The sequence below is a fragment of the Heptranchias perlo genome, chromosome X (assembly GCF_035084215.1).
Source record: "Heptranchias perlo isolate sHepPer1 chromosome X, sHepPer1.hap1, whole genome shotgun sequence".
NCBI lineage: Eukaryota > Metazoa > Chordata > Chondrichthyes > Hexanchiformes > Hexanchidae > Heptranchias > Heptranchias perlo.
Genome location: NC_090370.1, coordinates 13,044,183 through 13,069,875, shown reverse-complemented (window position 1 = coordinate 13,069,875; position 25,693 = coordinate 13,044,183). Strand labels below are relative to the sequence as shown.

General features: G+C 53.4%; 1 protein-coding gene across 3 annotated transcripts in view; it reads right to left on the bottom strand.

Annotated features, from left to right (window-relative positions):
* The window catches only part of tfcp2 (transcription factor CP2), a 178,255-nt gene that overhangs the window by 23,308 nt on the left and 129,254 nt on the right, over positions 1-25,693 (bottom strand). For 2 of the 3 annotated variants that reach the window (XM_067976743.1, XM_067976745.1), the window contains exons 7-12: positions 11,641-11,751; positions 11,048-11,136; positions 10,911-10,959; positions 6,409-6,441; positions 6,202-6,267; positions 813-906 (exon numbers count right to left, since the gene is read on the bottom strand). In XM_067976743.1, the coding sequence (XP_067832844.1) occupies positions 813-906; positions 6,202-6,267; positions 6,409-6,441; positions 10,911-10,959; positions 11,048-11,136; positions 11,641-11,751 (442 nt within the window). The remainder of the gene's footprint in view (positions 1-812; positions 907-6,201; positions 6,268-6,408; positions 6,442-10,910; positions 10,960-11,047; positions 11,137-11,640; positions 11,752-25,693) is intronic. The other variant, XM_067976744.1, reaches the window with a different exon arrangement.

Sequence of the window (25,693 nt, the reverse complement as noted above, 5' to 3'; positions counted from 1 at the left end):
TTAGTTTTTCCCCAGAGTTATGTTCCCCCTTTTCCTGGTCATCTTATAAAGCAGTTCTTCGCTCACACATCAAGCCTCTCACTGCTCTGTCCCTGTGTCAACTTTTCTGGTCCCTCGCATCAATGCTATGTCAGTGTTGTTCTAAACATTCCTCTTGTTTCTTCTCAGCTTCAAACCTGCTGTGCTCTTTGCTCTTCCTCCTCTCTGCAACACGATCTTGGAATCAAGGATCATCACATCATCTCCTACTTTAACTCATTCTTTCCCAGGATTACTTGAAAACTGAAATTCCTTCCCTCCTTCCATCCATCTCCAGTTTGGTATTGGTTAATAACTACTTCTAGTCAGTTTTCTCTTCTGCTCTTTTCAATCTTGGTGATATCGTGCACAATGAGACCTTGGCCCTTCACTTGGGTTTCACATTTTAAAACAAAACATCATGCACCAAGTGCTGCTAAGGCAGGCCAACAGTGTGCTTTCGCCACACGATCTTCATCTCCATCTCAAAAGAGCACCCCTACTAAAGTGCAACATGTTCATTTCCCACCCCAGCCACTCTTGAAGCCTCACTAAGACTTCCAATTGAATGGCAAATTATAAGCAGGTAGGTTTTTGAAGTGGATTGCTGCTACTAAGAATTTAGCTGAAGTTGTTAACTGAGTTCACCTAGTGTGCAGAGACTTAATCCTACTGGCTCAACGGGATCTAACCCTAGGTCCTAGAGATGGAAGAAATGGGTTGCAACCCATTCCAGCATCCCAGGTAATTGTGACAAATATTTTCATCCAAATAAGTTAATAAGCAAAAGGTACCAGAGAAGTTTGCGAAGAGCCTGCAGTATGGAGAAAATCGATTTCTGTGCAACCACTGCTGAGCGTCCTGAGGTGTGGCTGTTGGCAACAGATTCTGCAAAAATAAAGTAGCAAGTCAATTCTTGGACATTAGCCATGAAATGTACACACAGATACAATGACCTAAGAGTACATTAGGCTAAGAGGAGTGTAAACTCCACTGGACTCAAACACTCAATCCCACGTAACAATGAGTGTCAGTTACTTTCCTCAGTCCTAAGCTGAGCCATTTGATGGACTATCCCACCAGGGAAAACTGACTGTCCATATTGTTCCATGGTAAGTATAATATATAAATCACAATATTAACTGTTTCAACCCAAATATTTGACATTCATACAAGAAAAAGGATTCGAATTCTTTGCCACAACGATACTTGGATAAAGTTCGTGTTTATCCAGAATGAACCATATCCTACAGCAGATATGGGAAATGAGAGGGCAACAGCCTCCAACTGCCACTCAATTTGGCTGAACGGAAGCACGTAGAAGAGAACATGTTAGGAAGAGGGAATCTGAAGGGAGGGAACCCCTAGAACCTGAACACTCTCAAACATTCGTGTGAAATAATAAGAATTGCTAGAACTAGTGAAAATGACAGCGTGCCAGAGAGCACACATATTCATTGAGCAATTAAGGAAAAACTCAGCACAAGGTGGTCACCCGTCACTGCTCTCTCAGTCTTGTAAACATTTTATAGGAACTTGTTGGGTCTTCCTAAGGTTTTTTTTTGAAAAACTGAAACATAACTCCAAAAGTAAAGCTTATGTTCCAAAAATTGTGCCACAGTACTTAGATACTACCTTGACAGACCCTCTTAACCTACAGGAACAATCATCATTTAGATGTTTATTAAACTAACAACTCAAAATAAATTTTAAAAATCGCTAAAATTTGGTGACGGCACTCTAGCTACTTCCCTTTAGAATACCATGATTACCTCCCATCATTTCTGTCCTCCATATGGAAGGGAAAAAATACAAGTTAGTTGATTGCCAACCTCTCGCTCAAAACACATACAACAAATCTGACTGTACTTGCTTCATGTTCTCTTTAGACACTTGTAGCAACAGAAAGTATAAATGCAGGTTTGCAACATTAGCGTTTTGTCTTTTTCCTTCATTAATCCAACACATGGTACAGTGCTTCTAAAAGCATCAAGTAACTCAGGTATCTCTGGGAAATCGTCCAAGGCCATTAATGGAGACAGTCAAGTGGAAGTACAATTTCAAGATTTGCAGAAGACACTAAGTTGGGTGGTAGAGTTAATACTGAGGAGGACTGTGACAAAATACAGGAAGACATTAATAAACTTGCAGAATGGGCATGTAAGTGGCAAATGAATTTCAATATAGATATGTGTGAGGTATTATATTTTGGTAGAAAGAGTAAGGGGGCCACATACTGCTTGGATAATAAGAGTCTAAATGGGGTAGAGGAGCAGAGGGATCTGGGGGTACAGATACACAAATCACTAAAAGTAGTGACACAGGTTAATAAGACCATAAAAAATGCAAACCTAGCACTGGGGTTCATTTCTAGAGGGATAGAATTGAAAAGCAGAGAAGTTGTGTTAAACTTGTATACAGCCCGAGTTAGACCACACTTACAATCATAGAAAGGTTACAGCACGGAAGGAGGCCATTTGGCCCATCGAGTCTGCACCAGCTCTATGCAAGAACAATCCAGCTAGTCCCACTCCCCCGCCCTATCCCCGTAGCCCTGCAAATTTTTTCCTTTCAAGTACTTATCCAGTTCCCTTTTGAAGGCCATGATTGAATCTGCCTCCACCACCCCCTCGGCCAGTGCATTCCAGATCATAACCACTTGCTATATAAAAAAGTTTTTCCTCATGTCACCTTTGGTTCTTTTGCCAATCACCTTAAATCTATGTCCTCTGGTCCTTGACCCTTCCGCCAATGGGAACAGTTTCTCTCTATCTACTCTGTCTAGACCCTTCATGATTTTGAATACCTCTATCAAATCTCCTCACAACCGCCTCTGTTCCAAGGAGAACAACCCCAGCTTCTCCAATCTATCCACGTAATTAAAGTCCCTCATCCCTGCAATCATTCTAGTAAATCTCTTCTACACCCTCTCTAAGGCCTTCACATCTTTCCTGAAGTGCGGTGACCAGAACTGGACACAATACTCCAGTTGTGGCCGAACCAGTGTTTTATAAAGGTTCATCGTGACTTCCATACTTTTGTACTCTATGCCTCTATTTATAAAGCACAGGATCCCATATGCTTTTTTAACCACTTTCTCAACGTGTCCTGCCACCTTCAATGATTTGTGCACATATACCCCCAGATTGCTCTGTTCCTGCACCCCTTTCAGAGTTGTGCCCTCTAGTTTATATTGCCTCTCCTTGTTCTTCCTACCGAAATGTATCACTTCCCATTTTTCTGCGTTAATTTTCATCTGTCACATGTCCGCCATGCCACCAACCTGTCTATATCCTCTTGAAGTCTATCACTATCCTCCCCACTGTTCACTACCCTTCCAAGTTTTGTGTCACCTGCAAATTTTGTAAATTGTGCCCTGTACACCCAAGTCCAAGTCATTAATATATATCAAGAAAAGCAGTGGTCCCAGCACCAACCCCTGGGGAACACCACTGTACACCTTCCTCCAGTCCGAGAAACAACCGTTCACCACTACTCTCTGTTTCCTGTCACTTAGCCAATTCTGTATCCAAGTTGCTACTGCCCCCTTTGTTCCATGGGCCACAATCTTGATAAGCCTACTGTGCAGCACTTTATCAAACGCCTTTTGAAAATTCATATTCACCACATCAACTGCATTGCCCTCATCTATCCTCTCTGTTACCTCATCAAAAAACTCTATCAGGTTAGTTAAACACGATTTGCCTTTAACAAATCCATGCTGGCTTTCCCTAATCAATCCACACTCGTCCAAGTGACTGCTATTTCTGTCCTGGATTATCGTTTCTAAAAGTTTCCCCACCACTGAGGTTAAACTGACTGGCCTATAGTTGCTGGGTTTATCCTTACACCCTTTTTTGAACAAGGGTGTAATATTTGCAATTCTCCAGTCCTCTGGCACCACGCCTATATCTACGGATGTTTGGAAGATTATGGCCAGTACCTCCGCAATTTCCACCTTTACTTCCTTCAGCACCCTAGGATGCATCCCATTCGGACCGGATGACTTATCTACTTTAAGTCCAGCTAGCCTTTCCAGTACCTCCATCAATTTTTAGCCCATCCAGTATCTCAACAATATCTTCCTTTACTGTGACTCTGGCAGCATCTTCTTCCTTGGTAAAGACAGATGCAAAGTACTCATTTAGTACCTCAGTCATCCCCTCTGCCTCCATGAGTAGATCTCCTGTATGGTCCCTAATCGGCCCCACCCCTCCTCTTACTACCTGTTTACTATTTATATGCCTGTAGAAGACTTTTGGATTCCCTTTTATGTTGGCCACCAGTCTATTCTCATACTCTCTTTGCCTCTAATTTCCCTTTTTCACCTCCCCTCTGAACTTTCAATATTCTGCCTGGCTCTCACTTATGTTATCAAGCTGACATCTGTCATACGCCCTTTTTTTTCCGTTTCATCTTGCTCACTATCTAATTTGTCATCCAGGGAGCTCTGGCTTTAGTTGCCCGACCTTTCTCCTTCGTGGGAACGTACCTAGACTGTACCCGAACCATCTCCTCAAAGGCCACCCACTGTTCAATTACAGTTTTGCCTGCCAATCTTTGATTCCAATTTACCCGGGCCAGATCTGTTCTCATCCCACTGAAATAGGCCCTCCTCCAATTGAGTATTTTTACTTTAGTGGTCAGTGTCCTTTTCCATTGCATCATAAGGTTTAGAATACCTACGATCGCTGCTCCCTAAATGCTCCCCCACTGACACTTGCTCCACCTCATTCCCTAGAACCAAGTCCAGCAATGCCTCCTTCCTCATTGGGCCGGAAACATACTGGTTAAGAAAGTTATCCTGAACACATTTCAAAAATTCCTCCCCCTCTGTACCCCTTATATTATTATTGTTATTCCAGTCTATATTAGGATAGTTGAAGTCCCCAGTTATCACTATAGCTTTTGCACCCCTCTAATTTCCCTGCAAATTTGCTCTTCTATAACCTTCCCACTGGTTGGTGGCCTTTAGGATACACCCAGTAGTGTAATGGCTGTACTTGGAGTACTGTGCAGAGTTCTGATCGCCATATTATAAAAAGGCTATAGAGGCACTGGTGAAGGTGCAAAAAAGATTTACTAGGATGATACCAGAACTGAGAGGTTATATCTATCAGGAAAGATTGAGCAGGTTGGGGCTCTTTTCTCTAGAAAAAAAGACTGAGGCATGACCTGATTGAGGTCTTTAAGATTATAAAAGAGTTTGATAGGGTAGATGTAGAAACAATGTTTCCACTTGCGGGAGAGACCAGAACTAAAGGTCATAAGTCTAAAATAGTCGCTAGTAAATTCAATAGGGAATTCAGGAGAAACTTCTTTACCCAGAGAGTGGTTGGAATGTGGAACTCGCTACCACAAGGAGTGGTTGAGGTGAATAGTATAGATGCATTTAAGGGGAAGCTAGATAAACACATGAGGGAGAAAGGAATAGAAGATTATGCTGATAGGGTTAGATGAAGTAGGGTGGGAGGAGGTTCGTGTGGAGCAATAACACCGGCATAGACCAGTTGGCCTCTTTCTGTGCTGTACATTCTATGTAAATGGGTTCCAATCCAGATCTTTTTTTAAAAAAAAACAATAAACTAAAAATTGGTATTCAAAAAAAGTAAATAGAAATATAAATTCAGTCTTGGCATAGTTATTCTACCCAAAAGAAAAGTAATCCAGGAAGCTGAACTGTCAGCTTTGGTGTATCATTACAATGCTAGAACAAGTAAAACCATTCAGCCCTTGCAACTTGCCATCACCATCCAGGTTCTTTTTCAGGATCCAAACTGAGCATTTCTCACCTTTTGCCTCATATAGTACTTCACTGAGTTATTTTGGTTCCATTATTTCAGTACAAGCAGTCAGACCAATGGTAAAAGGTAGGAAATTAATCACTACATCTCTTCTCCCTCCTTCCTCCCCACCCCCCAAATACAGGGAGGGAGATGTAAAAGAACAAAATCATAGGTCAGTGATAAGTTTAACTGAAAATGCCTTATAAAACTGATTTATAGCTATTTCTGTTTGCAAAGTTTTTTCTGGTCACACTACTCAGTTGTTGTTAAATTGCTGAAAATTATGGGAAGTGAAAGGTTTTGTTCTAACTTCATAGTAGTCCTTGTGGGCTTTTAACAAAAAACATGCCTCTCAAGGCACTCAGCGTTGGCACCTTTCGACAACGAAAGTCCCTACCTGATTTTCAGAGACGGGAGACACGGACAATTCCCGACAAGCCCACTTTCGAAAGGTTCCCAGTGTCTGATGAGAAAAAGTTACTCGTGAAGTTCTGTAAAAATCTAAAAGTGTTTTTCATTTTGGATGCATGTACACATGCACGTACAGTTTCCATCATATACATTTTGAAAGAAACCAAAAATCTGACGAGACAAAATCACTTACCAAATCTAGTGAAAATCCAATAGAATTATTGAGCTGAAATTGTACAGAAGCATGAAGAGGTCAAATGTGAATTTTCAGAAAGAATCCAATATCCATCGAGAAGAAGGCGATTACGCTTATGCAAATTTAGATTTTAATTGTTGTTGAGGTGAGAAATTAAATACTAGTGGGCGAATGGATGAATACCAGTTCAATAATCCTCCCTCCTCCCATAAACAGGATACCATAATTATTGGTTCAATGCAGATTTTCTGTAGTACACATACAAAGGGAAATACTGCAGGAATTAGAGCCTCTGGATTAGGACTGTATTATGATCAGGTTAGGGATAGAAAGAATAAAAGAATTTGCATTTATGTAGCACCATGCACATCCTAAGGACGTTTGAAAGCGCTTCACAGTCGATGAATTACTTTTGAAGTGTAGTTAGATAGGCGAATGCAGCAGCCAATTTGCGCTCAGCAAGGTTCCACAAGCAGCAAATGCAATATATGACAGACTGTTTCGGTGGTGTTGGTGGAGGGATAAATGTTAGCCAGGACACCGGGAGAATCCCTGCTCTTAATAGTGCCATGGGATCTTTTATGTCCACTTGCAAAGGGAGATAGGGACTCAGTTTAATCTCTCAACTGAAAGACAGCACTACCAACAGTACTGCACTGAAATGTCAGCCTAGATTATGTGCTCCCAAGTCCTGGAATGGGGCTGCAACCCACGACCTTCCGATTCAGAGGCAAGAGTGCTACCACAGAGCCAACCTGATAACTGTAGCAGAGAGTAAAGATACATATAATGTGATTCTATATCACTATTTCCCCAAGCCAATTAAAAAAAATACTAGTACTCATCATTGCTTTAATAATCCAGTGTAAACCAATCAGAGGACATGTACACTTTACACTAAAAGAAAAAAGACTTGCATTTATACAGAACCTTATTACATCACAAAGTACTTCACAGACAATGAATTACTCTGAAGCACAATGACCGTTATGGAGGCGAAAGTTACAGCCATTTTGCGCACAACGGCCCACAAACAGCGAATGAATGAATAACCAGGACAATTCCAAGTTGTTCTTCAAACAATACCATAGAATCTTCAAATCCACCTGAACAGGCAAACAAGGTCTTGGTTTTAACAGCTCATCTGACAATGTAGCACCCTCTCAGTACTGCACTGGACTATCAGTCTAGATTACGTGCTAAAGTCCTAAAGCGAGGCTTAAACCCACAACCTACTGACTTAGAGGAGATAGAGTGCTACCTTCGGAGTAAAGCTGACATTATGCCTCAACCTTTCATCTTACAATGACTAATGACTGATTTCTCTTATCACAATAGAGAAATGAAAGTCCAGGACTCAACTATAGATCTGAAAATTCTACCCCTACTCCACTGTACTGTGTTTAAAGAACATTCCACGGGCACTGTGTAATAGTGTAAGCGAGCAGACCAGGCTATTTAGCTTTTTTTGGTCAGGCGAGTGTCTGACACATGGAAACCATCAACATGCTTCAAGTTTCCAAACCAAGCCACTGAGAAATTGCCACAGGTCGAGTTTCTTTCCACAAAGGGCCACATCCCACTTACACAAGTCCAAAGAACTGAAGCGCAGGTTGGCAAAAGCCCAGGCTTAAGGATCCTAAAGTGTGAGCACGCACACTCTGCTGGAGTTTAACCTGCTAAAACCACGCAACTTCCCACTGCTTGCCCAACCAGGTACTGCATTGGTTTTCAGGGTTATCCCAGCTTCAGTGGCAGGGTTCCCATTCCAGGTCCCATTAATAAGCCAGGCTGATCAGCAAAAATACCCTGGAGTACTGCAGACCTGTTGGCTCAGATATCAGATTGAGTTGACTGCATCAGGTTGACTTGGCTCCAATCTTACGTTGCCAGGCATGAAACCACCTCAACCCAAGGAGGCCTCACTTACACTTGTACTACTCATCTTGTTAAGTGTAACATATTACTAGTTGTCTCCAGAGGATGGAACCATGATAGAAAAGCAGAATTAGGAACAGAGGAACCATCAAGCCTGCTCTACCATTTCTGTTAGCCATGGTAGCTGGTCTTTCCTCCATATCCCTTCAAACCCATTTAACAGATGAACATCTATCTCCCTTTTAAATATCTTAAATTAATTTAGCCTCTTAGGGCCTTCTGCAAGAGCACATTCCACATTCTCAACTCTTTTGTGAAGACTGCTTTTTTAAAAAAAAAGTTCATATTTAATCGGCTTAGCTCAATTTCCAAGATTATTCTGGATTCCTGTGCTGCATTTTCCCTATCAGAGGAGAGAGACTCCTATCTTAAATAACTGAAAAGTTTGGGATGGGTTAATAGCAGCCCTCACCCTCTTTCGAACTGCATCTTTACTTTAAGCTTCTCCCTTATTCAACAGGAAAGAGTTCTAGCCTGGGCTGAAGGCTACTCCACAGCCACAGGTCTGCACCAGCTGACTTTATAGAACTGACTAAGCCTGCTGCACATCTCTTCCTCTCTGTCCCCAAACCAAAGGATTCCACCAGCATCTGAAGACCTATGAAACCCACAGTTAAATATTGAAGTGTATTATATACCTATGTATGAATAAATTAATGAATAAAGCGGCCAGAGCTGAGAATAAGTACAACAGAGAACAGCACACTTCAACACCAAACTCTATGCATCAACATACCGAAATCACATCAAAAGTAGACGAAACTGATCTAGAGTAATACGTGCTCTTTGATACAGTTGGGAGATAAACCTATAAAATGGGGTGGGAATATAGTTATTTTTAAACAGATCAATGTGTGTTGTTAAACAATCATCTGTTCAGATTTTAATTATTTACATCCACAAATCTCCATTGTGCCAAAATTAGTGCCAATTAGTGTGGGGCTTAACTGAATTTTGATCCAGTTATCTATTGGCTCTGCATTAGATACAAAAGACTCACAGATTGAATCATTTTACTTCAGTGACCGGATTTATTTTGCTGAATTGTTTTCTGATTTTGCACAATCTTTCTATTGTTTTACACAACTGGTCTGCATGCTCAATCCTTTGCCCATCTGTGATTATATGGCTTAAAATGGCTCTACTTTCTCACCCCCATCCCCAGTTGGTACAGAGAATTATGCATTCAGCTTTGTTGGTATCTTTACAAACATTTGTCCCCCTGACAATAATGTAATTTTTGAGATTTCAGATTTTATTTTTTAAAACGTCTTTCCTACATCAGCCCAAAGGTAGAGGTTGAGCAAGTGACCTGCACCCAGACCTAGTCTCCAGCTCTTATACAACACACCAGAGTCTACGATAGAGTTCCTCGCCTTCCTGTGTGACCTTCTATTGGACAGCAGTTGGGTCTTCACTCTGCATTGCTGAAATCCGTCCATTTGGGTAATCCAGATTCAGAACTTGTCATGAAGAATAAGGGGCACAAACTGGCATTATGCTAGGACTCTAAGAGCATCTCCCCCTCATCTCTTTTTAAAATGAAACCCTACTTCGCTTTAACTAGATTTCTTCAATTCTTTTCTTCCTCCTGCCCATTACGGTTTTGAAATAAACTTAGCCAATTGAATCTTTTGCAGGTTTCAGGCCAATTTCCCTCATCCATCCATAGATATATTCTTAGCTCTATTAGGTGAAGACACACCCCAAAAAAGAAAATGCACTCAGTAAAATAACCCTCCCCAAACTAAAGCTTCAAATTGCAAAACCTTCTTTTCATAGGTGTGTTTTTGAAGACAAGGAAACACTGTTGTACAAAACTCTCTCTTTTGATGCTACAATTGGTACAGTGGCCCTGGGTTAGGGAGGGGTAGGGGAAACAAAGCCCCAGAGAGGCTGATCAAAATTGAGAGCACAGGCTTGCCTGTGATGGCCCCCACAGTCAAACAGTCTGCCAATACGTAGGCTCATACGTGAAGAATTGCCAAATGGGTGAAGGTAGGAAGTGCTTGTGGAACCACACCCTAACAGCCAGCACCTTCAAGTAGAGTGCGCAGGGGGGAAGGGAAAGGAAGGGGGGGGGGCAGATTCAATTTCAATAATAATGTTCATTAACATTCAGCTCTACCATAATGCAGCTTCAAAAGAAAGTCATCTGCCAGTGTCCAGAAAAACTCCTCATTGGTCATTTTGGACAAGTGGAGAGGAGAGAGAAAGAAAGAAAGAAACAAACAAACAAACAGCCACCCAGGAGGTAAAGTTTACTACAGGAGGGCAGTGGCAGAAGATGTCTGTTGGGCATGCAGCAGTTAAATGTCCCGTACCAAGAAGTTCAAACTGCTCCAGGGCTCAGACCAAAGTCTGAGGTAAAACTGGGTGCATTTAGATCTCCACCACCCCTCCCACCAAACCCTGAGAATTTGGAACAATTTAGCCTCTAAAACTGAATCACTGGGATAACAATGCAAACCAAACATGGAACACTAAATGACACACAATATTCTCATGCTACCGCACTGATCAGGAAAAGTTTATGAATAATGTTGGAAAAAGCCACTTACATCAGTGTTTGAAGGAACGGAGTCAGGCTGATGATGAGGGGATCCATTTCTGAAATTAGATTAATAATTTCTATTAATAAGCAGCTCTTAAATGCTGTAAGTTACGGGGATAAGAATATAGCATTGATGAGACCTACCCTTCAGCAATGGTAAAACTGCTGTGCGAACTGGTAAATCCAGGAGATGCCGTATTGTTAACATAGGAGATGTCTGGCCAGGGAGAGCACTAGATGGGGAAAAGTCAATTAGACACTTACAAATCACAATGTGATGACAACTTCTCCAAATTAACCATAACTATTACATTCATCTAAAGTATTGGTAGAGATGCCTTCTGGTTGCTACACAGCTTTCCCCACAGTCCACTCTGCACTGAAGTTTGCATATCATCTTTTAACCACATTGGTCCCTGAGTTAATTCATCGCAGTTTATGCTGAATACTTCAAAATTACTTCAGGAATCAAATATATGAGGAATAAAAATATTGAAGTATTTACAAGTCCAATAAAAACAGCTGAATATTGGGCACATGAACGACATTGATGCTCAGAATGAACAGGAACAGAAACCAAAATGAAGTATTAATAAGCCAAACAGGTCTCGTTCTTCCCCACCACTCCAGTTTAATAGTTTACATCAAAACATTACACATACCTACCAAAAAACAGATCTAGCAGACTAAAGAAAACAAATGTCAGATCTCAAACATTTGTCCGAGTGCAGTCTTACCTCTGTGAGAATAGTTGTATCATAAGAAGGCTGATACTTTTCCTTCTCTTGACGAGTTCGTTTTTCCATCTTTTCCCTGTCTGTTTTCTGTTTTCTATCAGCACCCTTTGGCTGCAAACAAATCATACGCAATGATGAAAAACCCAGCACAGGACACCGTACACAAGGCTATCACCCACAGCCTACATTACGTGCATGTGGATTCAACTCCACAGTTGGAGAGACTAAGAAAAACACTACTTTCCAACTTTAGGATCGAGAGCTGGAAAGTACTACAGCCTTTATTTTCTAAGGGTACAATCACTGTTCCATTACCATTATATATTTTTTTTATGTCCAGTTCCCTTAAGATGGAGAACTGATTAAAATAAATTAGAGGTCATCCACAGTTAGAGTACAAAGGGAACAGAGTGGATTGAAAGGGAAGCAAGGTCAATGCAGAGCAAGAAAAACTACTTCCCACAATGGAATAATTTATGAATGCCCCTAACTCACTTCAGACAGAACAGTCCTCACTCTCCTCAGCAAACTGTGAGCAAGCATTTGGCACCAACACTTCCTTCAGGGAAGCAGTGTGCACCTTCAATTACAAAGACGGGGGGGGGGGCGGAACGCACGGACACGCGAGAGAGAGGCGCACGAGAGAGAGAGAGAGCGCGAGAGAGGCGCACAAGAGCGTGAGAGAGAGGCGCACGAGAGAGCGCGAGAGAGAGAGAGGCGGGCGAGCGAGAGAGAGAGAGAGAGGCGAGCGAGAGAGAGAGAGAGAGAGAGGCGAGCGAGAGAGAGAGAGAGAGGCGAGCGAGAGAGAGAGGCGAGCGAGAGAGAGAGAGAGAGAGAGGCGAGCGAGAGAGAGAGAGAGAGGCGAGCGAGAGAGAGAGGCGAGCGAGAGAGAGAGAGAGAGAGAGAGGCGAGCGAGAGAGAGAGAGAGAGAGAGGCGAGCGAGAGAGAGAGAGAGGCGAGAGAGAGAGAGAGAGAGGCGAGCGAGAGAGAGGCGAGCGAGAGAGAGAGAGGCGAGTGAGAGAGAGAGAGAGGCGCACGAGAGAGAGAGAGAGGCGCACGAGAGAGAGAGAGAGGCGCACGAGAGAGAGAGGTGCACGAGAGAGAGAGAGAGAGAGAGGCGCACGCGAGAGAGAGAGAGAGGCGCACGAGAGAGAGAGGCGCGAGAGAGAGAGGCGCGCGAGCGAGCGAGAGAGAGAGAGAGGCGAGCGAGAGAGAGAGAGAGGCGAGCGAGAGAGAGAGGCGAGCGAGAGAGAGAGAGGCGAGCGAGAGAGGCGAGCGAGAGAGAGAGAGGCGAGCGAGAGAGAGAGAGAGGCGAGCGAGAGAGAGAGGCGCGAGAGAGAGAGGCGCGAGAGAGAGAGGCGAGCGAGAGAGAGAGGCGAGCGAGAGAGAGAGAGAGGCGAGCGAGAGAGAGAGAGGCGAGCGAGAGAGAGAGAGGCGAGCGAGAGAGAGAGAGAGGCGAGCGAGAGAGAGAGGCGAGCGAGAGAGGCGAGCGAGAGAGAGAGAGAGGCGAGCGAGAGAGAGGCGAGCGAGAGAGAGAGAGGCGAGCGAGAGAGAGAGAGAGGCGAGCGAGAGAGAGAGAGAGGCGAGCGAGAGAGAGAGAGAGGCGAGCGAGAGAGAGAGGCGAGCGAGAGAGAGAGGCGAGCGAGAGAGAGAGGCGAGCGAGAGAGGCGAGCGAGAGAGAGAGAGGCGAGCGAGAGAGAGAGAGAGGCGAGCGAGAGAGAGAGAGGCGCGCGAGCGAGCGAGAGAGAGAGAGAGGCGAGCGAGAGAGAGAGAGGCGAGCGAGAGAGAGAGAGAGGCGAGCGAGAGAGAGAGGCGAGCGAGAGAGAGAGGCGAGCGAGAGAGGCGAGCGAGAGAGAGAGAGGCGAGCGAGAGAGAGAGAGGCGAGCGAGAGAGAGAGAGGCGCTCGAGAGAGAGAGAGGCGCACGAGAGAGAGAGAGAGGCGCACGCGAGAGAGAGAGAGACGCGCACGAGAGAGAGAGAGAGGCGCACGAGAGAGAGAGGCGCGAGAGAGAGAGGCGCGAGAGAGAGGCGCGAGAGAGAGAGGCGCGAGAGAGAGAGGCGCGAGAGAGAGAGGCGCGAGAGAGAGAGGCGCGAGAGAGAGAGGCGCGAGAGAGAGAGAGAGGCGCACGCGAGAGAGAGAGAGAGGCGCACGAGAGAGAGAGGCGCGAGAGAGAGAGAGAGGCGCGCGAGCGAGCGAGAGAGAGAGAGAGGCGAGCGAGAGAGAGAGAGAGGCGAGCGAGAGAGAGAGAGAGGCGAGCGAGAGAGAGAGAGAGGCGAGCGAGAGAGAGAGAGAGGCGAGCGAGAGAGAGAGAGAGGCGAGCGAGAGAGAGAGGCGAGCGAGAGAGAGAGGCGAGCGAGAGAGAGAGAGAGGCGAGCGAGAGAGAGAGAGAGGCGAGCGAGAGAGAGAGAGAGGCGAGCGAGAGAGAGAGAGGCGAGCGAGAGAGAGAGGCGAGCGAGAGAGAGAGGCGAGCGAGAGAGGCGAGCGAGAGAGGCGAGCGAGAGAGGCGAGCGAGAGAGGCGAGCGAGAGAGAGAGAGGCGAGCGAGAGAGAGAGAGGCGAGCGAGAGAGAGAGAGAGAGGCGAGCGAGAGAGAGAGAGAGGCGAGCGAGAGAGAGAGAGAGGCGAGCGAGAGAGAGAGAGAGGCGAGCGAGAGAGGCGAGCGAGAGAGAGAGAGAGGCGAGCGAGAGAGGCGAGCGAGAGAGAGAGAGAGGCGAGCGAGAGAGGCGAGCGAGAGAGAGAGAGAGGCGAGCGAGAGAGGCGAGCGAGAGAGAGAGAGAGGCGAGCGAGAGAGAGAGAGAGGCGAGCGAGAGAGAGAGGCGAGCGAGAGAGGCGAGCGAGAGAGGCGAGCGAGAGAGGCGAGCGAGAGAGAGAGAGGCGAGAGAGAGAGAGGCGCACGCGAGAGAGAGAGAGAGGCGCACGAGAGAGAGAGGCGCGAGAGAGAGAGGCGCGCGAGCGAGCGAGAGAGAGAGAGGCGAGCGAGAGAGAGAGGCGAGCGAGAGAGGCGAGCGAGAGAGAGAGGCGCGAGAGAGAGAGAGGCGCGAGAGAGAGAGAGGCGCACGCGAGAGAGAGAGAGAGGCGCACGAGAGAGAGGCGCGAGAGAGAGAGGCGCGAGAGAGAGAGGCGCGAGAGAGAGAGGCGCGAGAGAGAGAGGCGCGAGAGAGAGAGGCGCGAGAGAGAGAGAGGCGCACGCGAGAGAGAGAGAGAGGCGCACGAGAGAGAGAGGCGCGAGAGAGAGAGGCGAGCGAGAGAGAGAGAGAGGCGAGCGAGAGAGAGAGAGAGGCGAGCGAGAGAGAGAGGCGAGCGAGAGAGAGAGAGGCGCTCGAGAGAGAGAGAGGCGCACGAGAGAGAGAGAGGCGCACGAGAGAGAGAGAGAGGCGCACGCGAGAGAGAGAGAGACGCGCACGCGAGAGAGAGAGAGACGCACGAGAGAGAGAGGCGCGCGAGCGAGCGAGAGAGAGAGAGAGGCGAGCGAGAGAGAGAGAGAGGCGAGCGAGAGAGAGAGAGAGGCGAGCGAGAGAGAGAGGCGCGAGAGAGAGAGGCGCGCGAGCGAGCGAGAGAGAGAGAGAGAGGCGAGCGAGAGAGAGAGAGAGGCGAGCGAGAGAGAGAGGCGAGCGAGAGAGGCGAGCGAGAGAGAGAGAGAGAGGCGAGCGAGAGAGAGAGAGAGAGGCGAGCGAGAGAGAGAGAGGCGAGCGAGAGAGAGAGAGGCGAGCGAGAGAGAGAGAGGCGCACGAGAGAGAGAGAGAGAGGCGAGCGAGAGAGAGAGGCGCGAGAGAGAGAGGCGCGAGAGAGAGAGAGAGGCGAGCGAGAGAGAGAGAGAGGCGCACGAGAGAGAGAGAGAGAGGCGAGCGAGAGAGAGAGGCGCGAGAGAGAGAGGCGCGAGAGAGAGAGGCGCGAGAGAGAGAGGCGCGAGAGAGAGAGGCGCGAGAGAGAGAGGCGCGAGAGAGAGAGGCGCGAGAGAGAGAGAGAGAGGCGCGAGAGAGAGAGAGGCACACGCGAGAGAGAGAGGCGCACGCGAGAGAGAGAGGCGCGAGAGAGAGAGGCGCGAGAGAGAGAGGCGCGAGAGAGAGAGGCGCGAGAGAGAGAGGCGCGAGAGAGAGAGGCGCGCGAGAGAGAGGCGAGCGAGAGAGAGGCGAGCGAGAGAGAGAGAGGCGAGCGAGAGAGAGAGAGGCGAGCGAGAGAGAGAGGCGAGCGAGAGAGAGAGAGGCGCACGAGAGAGAGAGAGAGAGGCGAGCGAGAGAGAGAGAGGCGAGCGAGAGAGAGAGGCGCGAGAGAGAGAGGCGCGAGAGAGAGAGGCGCGAGAGAGAGAGAGAGGCGAGAGAGAGAGAGAGAGGCGAGAGAGAGAGAGAGAGGCGAGCGAGAGAGAGAGAGGCGAGCGAGAGAGAGAGAGAGGCGAGCGAGAGAGAGAGAGGCGAGCGAGAGAGAGAGAGGCGAGCGAGAGAGAGAGGCGCGAGAGAGAGAGAGGCGCTCGAGAGAGAGAGAGGCGCACGCGAGAGAGAGAGGCGCGAGTGAGAGAGAGAGAGGCGAGCGAGAGAGAGAGAGGCGAGCGAGAGAGAGAGGCGCACGCGAGAGAGAGAGAGAGGCGAGCGAGAGAGAGAGAGGCGAGCGAGAGAGAGAGAGAGGCGAGCGAGAGAGAGGCGAGCGAGAGAGAGAGAGGCGAGCGAGAGAGAGAGAGAGGCGAGCGAGAGAGAGAGGCGCACGCGAGAGAGAGAGAGGCGAGCGAGAGAGAGAGAGGCGAGCGAGAGAGAGAGAGGCGAGCGAGAGAGAGAGAGAGGCGAGCGAGAGAGAGAGAGGCGAGCGAGAGAGAGAGAGGCGAGCGAGAGAGAGAGAGGCGCACGCGAGAGAGAGAGAGGCGAGCGAGAGAGAGAGAGAGAGAGGCGAGCGAGAGAGAGAGAGGCGAGCGAGAGAGAGAGAGGCGCACGCGAGAGAGAGAGAGGCGCACGCGAGAGAGAGAGAGGCGCACGCGAGAGAGAGAGAGAGGCGAGCGAGAGAGAGAGAGGCGAGCGAGAGAGAGAGAGGCGAGCGAGAGAGAGAGAGAGGCGAGCGAGAGAGAGAGGCGCACGCGAGAGAGAGAGAGGCGAGCGAGAGAGAGAGAGGCGAGCGAGAGAGAGAGAGGCGAGCGAGAGAGAGAGAGGCGAGCGAGAGAGAGAGAGGCGAGCGAGAGAGAGAGGCGAGCGAGAGAGAGAGAGGCGCACGAGAGAGAGAGAGAGAGGCGAGCGAGAGAGAGAGAGGCGAGCGAGAGAGAGAGGCGCGAGAGAGAGAGGCGCGAGAGAGAGAGGCGCGAGAGAGAGAGAGAGGCGAGAGAGAGAGAGAGAGGCGAGAGAGAGAGAGAGAGGCGAGCGAGAGAGAGAGAGGCGAGCGAGAGAGAGAGAGGCGAGCGAGAGAGAGAGAGGCGAGCGAGAGAGAGAGAGGCGAGCGAGAGAGAGAGGCGCGAGAGAGAGAGAGGCGCTCGAGAGAGAGAGAGGCGCACGCGAGAGAGAGAGGCGCGAGTGAGAGAGAGAGAGGCGAGCGAGAGAGAGAGAGGCGAGCGAGAGAGAGAGGCGCACGCGAGAGAGAGAGAGAGGCGAGCGAGAGAGAGAGAGGCGAGCGAGAGAGAGAGAGAGGCGAGCGAGAGAGAGGCGAGCGAGAGAGAGAGAGGCGAGCGAGAGAGAGAGAGAGGCGAGCGAGAGAGAGAGGCGCACGCGAGAGAGAGAGAGGCGAGCGAGAGAGAGAGAGGCGAGCGAGAGAGAGAGAGGCGAGCGAGAGAGAGAGAGAGGCGAGCGAGAGAGAGAGAGGCGAGCGAGAGAGAGAGAGGCGAGCGAGAGAGAGAGAGGCGCACGCGAGAGAGAGAGAGGCGAGCGAGAGAGAGAGAGAGAGAGGCGAGCGAGAGAGAGAGAGGCGAGCGAGAGAGAGAGAGGCGCACGCGAGAGAGAGAGAGGCGCACGCGAGAGAGAGAGAGAGGCGAGCGAGAGAGAGAGAGGCGAGCGAGAGAGAGAGAGGCGAGCGAGAGAGAGAGAGAGGCGAGCGAGAGAGAGAGGCGCACGCGAGAGAGAGAGAGGCGAGCGAGAGAGAGAGAGGCGAGCGAGAGAGAGAGAGGCGCACGCGAGAGAGAGAGAGGCGAGCGAGAGAGAGAGAGAGAGAGGCGAGCGAGAGAGAGAGAGGCGAGCGAGAGAGAGAGAGGCGCACGCGAGAGAGAGAGAGGCGAGCGAGAGAGAGAGAGGCGAGCGAGAGAGAGAGAGGCGAGCGAGAGAGAGAGAGAGGCGAGCGAGAGAGAGAGGCGAGCGAGAGAGAGAGAGGCGAGCGAGAGAGAGAGAGGCGCACGAGAGAGAGAGAGAGAGGCGAGCGAGAGAGAGAGGCGAGAGAGAGAGAGGCGAGCGAGAGAGAGGCGAGCGAGCGAGAGAGAGGCGAGCGAGAGAGAGAGGCACACGAGAGCGAGAGAGAGAGGCACACGAGAGCGAGGGAGAGGCGCACGAGAGAGCGAGAGAGAGAGGCGCACGAGAGAGAGGCGCACGAGACAGAAAGAGGCGCACGAGAGCGAGAGAGAGAGGCACACGAGAGCGAGAGAGAGGCACACGAGAGCGAGAGAGAGGCACACGAGAGCGAGAGAGAGGCGCACGAGAGAGCGAGGCAGAGAGGCGCACGAGAGAGAGAGGCGCACGAGAGAGAGAGGCGCACGAGAGAGCGAGGCGCACGAGAGAGAGGCGCACGAGAGAGAGGCGCACGAGAGAGAGGCGCACGAGAGAGAGGCGCACGAGAGAGAGGCGCACGAGAGCGAGAGAGAGAGGCGCACGAGAGCAAGAGAGAGGCGCACGAGAGAGCGAGAGAGAGAGGCGCACGAGAGAGCGAGAGAGAGAGGCGCACGAGAGAGAGAGAGGCGCACGAGAGCGAGAGAGAGAGGCGCACGAGAGCGAGAGAGGCGCACGAGAGCGAGAGAGAGGCGCACGAGAGCGAGAGAGAGGCGCACGAGAGAGCGAGAGAGAGAGGCGCACGAGAGAGAGGCGCACGAGAGAGAGAGAGGCGCACGAGAGAGAGAGAGGCGCACGAGAGAGAGAGAGGCGCACGAGAGAGAGAGAGGCGCACGAGAGAGAGAGAGGCGCACGAGAGAGAGAGAGGCGCACGAGAGAGAGAGAGGCGCACGAGAGAGAGAGAGAGGCGCACGAGAGAGAGAGAGAGGCGCACGAGAGAGAGAGAGAGGCGCACGAGAGAGAGAGAGAGGCGCACGAGAGAGAGAGAGAGGCGCACGAGAGAGAGAAGCGCACGAGAGAGAGAGAGAGGCGCACGAGAGAGAGAGAGAGGCGCACGAGAGAGAGAGAGAGGCGCACGAGAGAGAGAGAGGCGCACGAGAGAGAGAGGCGCACGAGAGAGAGAGGCGCACGAGAGAGAGAGAGAGGCGCACGAGAGAGAGAGAGAGGCGCACGAGAGAGAGAGAGAGGCGCACGAGAGAGAGAGAGAGGCGCACGAGAGAGGCGCACGAGAGAGAGAGAGAGAGGCGCACGAGAGAGAGAGGCGCATGAGAGAGAGAGAGAGGCGCACGAGAGAGAGAGAGGCGCACGAGAGAGAGAGAGAGAGGCGCACGAGAGAGAGAGAGAGAGGCGCACGAGAGAGAGAGAGAGAGGCGCACGAGAGAGAGAGGCGCGCACGAGAGAGAGAGGCGCGCACGAGAGAGAGAGGCGCGCACGAGAGAGAGAGGCGCGCACGAGAGAGAGAGGCGCGCACGAGAGAGAGAGGCGCGCACGAGAGAGAGAGGCGCGCACGAGAGAGAGAGGCGCGCACGAGAGAGAGAGGCGCGCACGAGAGAGTGAGGCGCGCACGAGAGAGAGGCGCGCACGAGAGAGAGAGGCGCGCACGAGAGAGAGAGGCGCGCACGAGAGAGAGAGAGGCGCGCACGAGAGAGAGAGAGGCGCGCACGAGAGAGAGAGAGGCGCGCACGAGAGAGAGAGAGGCGCGCACGAGAGAGAGAGAGGCGCGCAAGAGAGAGGCGCGCACGAGAGAGAGAGAGGCGCGCACGAGAGAGAGAGAGGCGCGCACGAGAGAGAGGCGCGCACGAGAGAGAGAGAGTCGCGCACGAGAGAGAGGCGCACGAGAGAGAGAGGCGCACGAGAGAGGCGCACGAGAGAGAGAGCGAGGCGCACGAGAGAGAGGCGCACGAGAGAGAGGCGCACGAGAGAGAGAGGCGCACGAGAGAGAGAGGCGCACGAGAGAGAGAGGCGCACGAGAGAGAGAGGCGCACGAGAGAGAGAGGCGCACGAGAGAGAGGCGCACGAGAGAGAGGCGCACGAGAGAGAGGCGCACGAGAGAGAGAGAGAGGCGCACGAGAGAGAGGCGCACGAGAGAGAGAGAGGCGCACGAGAGAGAGAGAGGCGCACGAGAGAGAGAGAGGCGCACGAGAGAGAGAGAGGCGCACGAGAGAGAGAGAGGCGCACGAGAGAGAGAGAGGCGCACGAGAGAGAGAGAGGCGCACGAGAGAGAGGGAGGCGCACGGGAGAGAGAGAGGCGCACGAGAGAGAGAGAGAGAGGCGCACGAGAGAGAGAGAGAGAGTGGCGCACGAGAGAGAGAGAGAGAGAGAGGCGCACGAGAGAGAGAGAGAGGCGCACGAGAGAGAGGCGCACGAGAGCGAGAGAGAGAGAGGCGCACGAGAGCGAGAGAGAGAGAGGCGCACGAGAGCGAGAGAGAGAGAGGCGCACGAGAGCGAGAGAGAGAGAGGCGCACGAGAGCGAGAGAGGCGCACGAGAGAGCGAGGCGCACGAGAGAGAGAGAGGCGCACGAGAGAGCGAGGCGCACGACAGAGGCGCACGAGAGAGAGAGAGAGAGAGGCGCACGAGAGAGAGAGAGAGAGAGAGAGAGAGAGGGAGAGGGGCGCACGAGAGAGAGAGAGGCGCACGAGAACGCGAGAGAGAGGCGCACGAGAGCGAGAGAGAGGCGCACGAGAGCGAGAGAGAGGCGCACGAGAGCGAGAGAGAGAGAGGCGCACGAGAGCGAGAGAGAGAGAGAGAGGCGCACGAGAGCGAGAGAGAGGCGCACGAGAGCGAGAGAGAGGCGCACGAGAGCGAGAGAGAGAGAGGCGCACGGGAGAGGGAGACGCACGGGAGAGCGAGAGAGGCGCACGAGAGCGAGAGAGACGCACGAGAGAGCAGGAGAGAGGTGCACGAGAGAGCGAGACGCACGAGAGAGCGAGAGAGAGGCGCACGAGAGAGCGAGAGAGCGTGGCACGAGAGGGCACGAGAGAGCGGGGCACGAGAGAGCGAGAGAGAGGCGCACGAGAGAGCGACGCACGAGAGAGCGAGAGAGGCGCACGAGAGAGAGAGGCGCACGAGAGAGAGAGGCGCACGAGAGAGAGAGGCGCACGAGAGAGAGAGGCGCACGAGAGAGAGGCGCACGAGAGAGCGAGAGAGGCGCACGAGAGAGCGAGAGAGGCGCACGAGAGAGCGAGAGAGGCGCACGAGAGAGCGAGAGAGGCGCACGAGAGAGAGGCGCACGAGAGAGAGAGACGCACGAGAGAGAGAGGCGCACGAGAGAGTGAGGCGCACGAGAGAGAGAGGCGCACGAGAGAGAGAGAGGCGCACGAGAGAGAGAGGCGCATGAGAGCGCGAGAGAGAGAGGCGCACGAGAGAGCGAGAGAGGCACACGAGAGAGAGAGGCGCACGAGAGAGAGAGGCGCACGAGAGAGAGAGGCGCACGAGAGAGAGAGGCGCACGAGAGAGGCGCGCACGAGAGAGAGAGGCGCACGAGAGAGAGGCGCACTAGAGAGGCGCGCACGAGAGAGAGGCGCACTAGAGAGGCGCACGAGAGAGAGAGAGGCGCACGAGAGAGAGAGAGGCGCACGAGAGAGAGAGAGAGGCGCACGAGAGAGAGAGAGGCGCACGAGAGAGCGAGAGAGAGAGGCGCACGAGAGAGCGAGAGAGAGAGGCGCACGAGAGAGAGGCGCACGAGAGAAAGAGAGGCGCACGAGAGAAAGAGAGGCGCACGAGAGAGAGAGGCGCGCACGAGAGAGAGAGAGAGGCGTGCACGAGAGAGAGAGAGGCGCGCACGAGAGAGAGAGAGGCGCGCACGAGAGAGAGAGAGGCGCGCACGAGAGAGAGAGAGGCGCGCACGAGAGAGAGAGAGGCGCGCACGAGAGAGAGAGAGGCGCGCACGAGAGAGAGAGAGGCGCGCATGAGAGAGAGAGGCGCGCACGAGAGAGAGAGGCGCGCACGAGAGAGAGAGAGGCGCGCACGAGAGAGAGAGAGGCGCGCACGAGAGAGAGAGAGGCGCGCACGAGAGAGAGAGAGGCGCACGAGAGAGGCGCACGAGAGAGAGAGCGAGGCGCACGAGAGAGAGGCGCACGAGAGAGAGAGGCGCACGAGAGAGAGGCGCACGGGAGAGAGAGAGGCGCACGAGAGAGAGAGAGGCGCACGAGAGAGAGAGAGGCGCACGAGAGAGAGAGAGGCGCACGAGAGAGAGAGAGAGAGGCGCACGAGAGAGAGAGGCGCACGAGAGAGAGAGAGAGAGGCGCACGAGAGAGAGAGAGAGAGAGGCGCACGAGAGAGAGAGAGAGGCGCACGAGAGAGAGAGAGGCGCACGAGAGAGAGAGAGAGAGAGGCGCACGAGAGAGAGAGAGAGAGAGGCGCACGAGAGAGAGAGAGAGGCGCACGAGAGAGAGAGAGGCGCACGAGAGCGAGAGAGAGAGAGGCGCACGAGAGAGAGAGAGGCGCACGAGAGCGAGAGAGAGGCGCACGAGAGCAAGAGAGGCGCACGAGAGAGAGGCGCACGAGAGAGAGGCGCACGAGAGAGAGAGAGGCGCACGAGAGAGAGAGAGGCGCACGGGAGCGCGAGAGAGGCGCACGAGAGAGAGAGAGAGGCGCACGAGAGAGAGAGAGAGAGCCGCACGAGAGAGAGAGAGAGAGGCGCACGAGAGAGAGAGAGGCGCACGAGCGAGAAGCACGAGAGAGACGCACGAGAGAGACGCACGAGAGAGACGCACGAGAGAGAGGGGCACGAGAGGGAGAGGCGCACGAGAGGGAGAGGCGCACGAGAGGGAGAGGCGCACGAGAGGGAGAGAGAGAGAGAGAGAGGCGCACGAGAGAGAGAGAGGCGCACGAGAGAGAGAGAGAGGCGCACGAGAGAGAGAGAGAGAGAGGCGCACGAGAGAGAGAGAGACGCACGAGAGAGAGGCGCACGAGAGAGAGAGAGAGGCGCACGAGAGAGAGAGAGGGGCGAACGAGAGAGAGGCGCACGAGAGAGAGAGAGAGGCGAACGAGAGAGAGAGAGGTGAACGAGAGAGAGAGAGAGGCGCACGAGAGAGAGAGGCGCACGAGAGAGAGAGGCGCACGAGAGAGAGAGAGAGGCGCACGAGAGAGAGGCGCACGAGAGAGAGAGGCGCACGAGAGAGAGAGAGAGGCGCACGAGAGCGAGAGAGACGCACGAGAGAGCAGGAGAGAGGTGCACGAGAGAGCGAGACGCATGAGAGAGCGAGAGAGAGGCGCACGAGAGAGCGAAAGAGCCGGGCACGAGAGGGCACGAGAGAGCGGGGCACGAGAGAGCGAGAGAGCGAGGCGCACGAGACAGCGAGAGAGCGAGGCGCACGAGACAGCGAGAGAGAGAGGCGCACGAGAGAGCGAGAGAGGCGCACGAGAGAGAGGCGCACGAGAGAGAGGCGCACGAGAGAGAGGCGCACGAGAGAGAGGCGCACGAGAGAGAGGCGCACGAGAGAGAGGCGCACGAGAGAGAGAGGCGCACGAGAGAGAGGCGCACGAGAGAGAGGCGCACGAGAGAGAGGCGCACGAGAGAGAGAGGCGCACGAGAGAGAGAGAGGCGCACGAGAGTGCGAGAGAGAGAGGCGCGCGAGAGTGCGAGAGAGAGAGGCGCGCGAGAGAGCGAGAGAGGCGCGCGAGAGAGAGAGGCGCACGAGAGAGAGAGGCGCACGAGAGAGAGAGAGGCGCACGATAGAGAGAGGCGCACGAGAGAGAGAGAAGCGCACGAGAGAGAGAGAGGCGCACGAGAGCGCGAGAGGCGCACGAGAGAGCGAGAGAGGCGCACGAGAGAGAGAGGCGCACGAGAGAGAGAGGCGCACGAGAGAGAGAGGCGCACGAGAGAGAGGCGCACGAGAGAGAGAGGCGCACGAGAGAGAGGCGCACGAGAGAGAGAGGCGCACTAGAGAGGCGCGCACGAGAGAGAGAGGCGCACGAGAGAGAGAGAGGCGCACGAGAGAGAGAGAGGCGCACGAGAGAGAGAGAGGCGCACGAGAGAGAGGCGCACGAGAGAGAGGGCGCACGAGAGAGAGCGAGGCGCACGAGAGAGAGAGAGAGGCGCACGAGAGAGAGAGAGGCGCACGAGAGAGCGAGAGAGAGAGGCGCACGAGAGAGCGAGAGAGAGAGGCGCACGAGAGAGCGAGAGAGAGAGGCGCACGAGAGAGCGAGAGAGAGAGGCGCACGAGAGAGCGAGAGAGAGAGGCGCACGAGAGAGCGAGAGAGACGCACGAGAGAGCAGGAGAGAGGTGCACGAGAGAGCGAGACGCACGAGAGAGCGAGAGAGAGGCGCACGAGAGAGCGAGAGAGCGTGGCACGAGAGGGCACGAGAGAGCGGGGCACGAGAGAGCGAGAGAGAGGCGCACGAGAGAGCGACGCACGAGAGAGCGAGAGAGGCGCACGAGAGAGAGAGGCGCACGAGAGAGAGAGGCGCACGAGAGAGAGAGGCGCACGAGAGAGAGAGGCGCACGAGAGAGAGGCGCACGAGAGAGCGAGAGAGGCGCACGAGAGAGCGAGAGAGGCGCACGAGAGAGCGAGAGGCGCACGAGAGAGAGGCGCACGAGAGAGAGAGACGCACGAGAGAGAGAGGCGCACGAGAGAGTGAGGCGCACGAGAGAGAGAGGCGCACGAGAGAGAGAGAGGCGCACGAGAGAGAGAGGCGCATGAGAGCGCGAGAGAGAGAGGCGCACGAGAGAGCGAGAGAGGCACACGAGAGAGAGAGGCGCACGAGAGAGAGAGGCGCACGAGAGAGAGAGGCGCACGAGAGAGAGGCGCACTAGAGAGGCGCGCACGAGAGAGAGAGGCGCACGAGAGAGAGGCGCACTAGAGAGGCGCGCACGAGAGAGAGGCGCACTAGAGAGGCGCACGAGAGAGAGAGAGGCGCACGAGAGAGAGAGAGGCGCACGAGAGAGAGAGAGAGGCGCACGAGAGAGAGAGAGGCGCACGAGAGAGCGAGAGAGAGAGGCGCACGAGAGAGCGAGAGAGAGAGGCGCACGAGAGAGAGGCGCACGAGAGAAAGAGAGGCGCACGAGAGAAAGAGAGGCGCACGAGAGAGAGAGAGGCGCACGAGAGAGAGAGGCGCGCACGAGAGAGAGAGAGAGGCGTGCACGAGAGAGAGAGAGGCGCGCACGAGAGAGAGAGAGGCGCGCACGAGAGAGAGAGAGGCGCGCACGAGAGAGAGAGAGGCGCGCACGAGAGAGAGAGAGGCGCGCACGAGAGAGAGAGAGGCGCGCACGAGAGAGAGAGAGGCGCGCATGAGAGAGAGAGGCGCGCACGAGAGAGAGAGGCGCGCACGAGAGAGAGAGAGGCGCGCACGAGAGAGAGAGAGGCGCGCACGAGAGAGAGAGAGGCGCGCACGAGAGAGAGAGAGGCGCACGAGAGAGGCGCACGAGAGAGAGAGCGAGGCGCACGAGAGAGAGGCGCACGAGAGAGAGAGGCGCACGAGAGAGAGGCGCACGGGAGAGAGAGAGGCGCACGAGAGAGAGAGAGGCGCACGAGAGAGAGAGAGGCGCACGAGAGAGAGAGAGGCGCACGAGAGAGAGAGAGAGAGGCGCACGAGAGAGAGAGGCGCACGAGAGAGAGAGAGAGAGGCGCACGAGAGAGAGAGAGAGAGAGGCGCACGAGAGAGAGAGAGAGGCGCACGAGAGAGAGAGAGGCGCACGAGAGAGAGAGAGAGAGAGAGGCGCACGAGAGAGAGAGAGAGAGAGGCGCACGAGAGAGAGAGAGAGGCGCACGAGAGAGAGAGAGGCGCACGAGAGCGAGAGAGAGAGAGGCGCACGAGAGAGAGAGAGGCGCACGAGAGCGAGAGAGAGGCGCACGAGAGCAAGAGAGGCGCACGAGAGAGAGGCGCACGA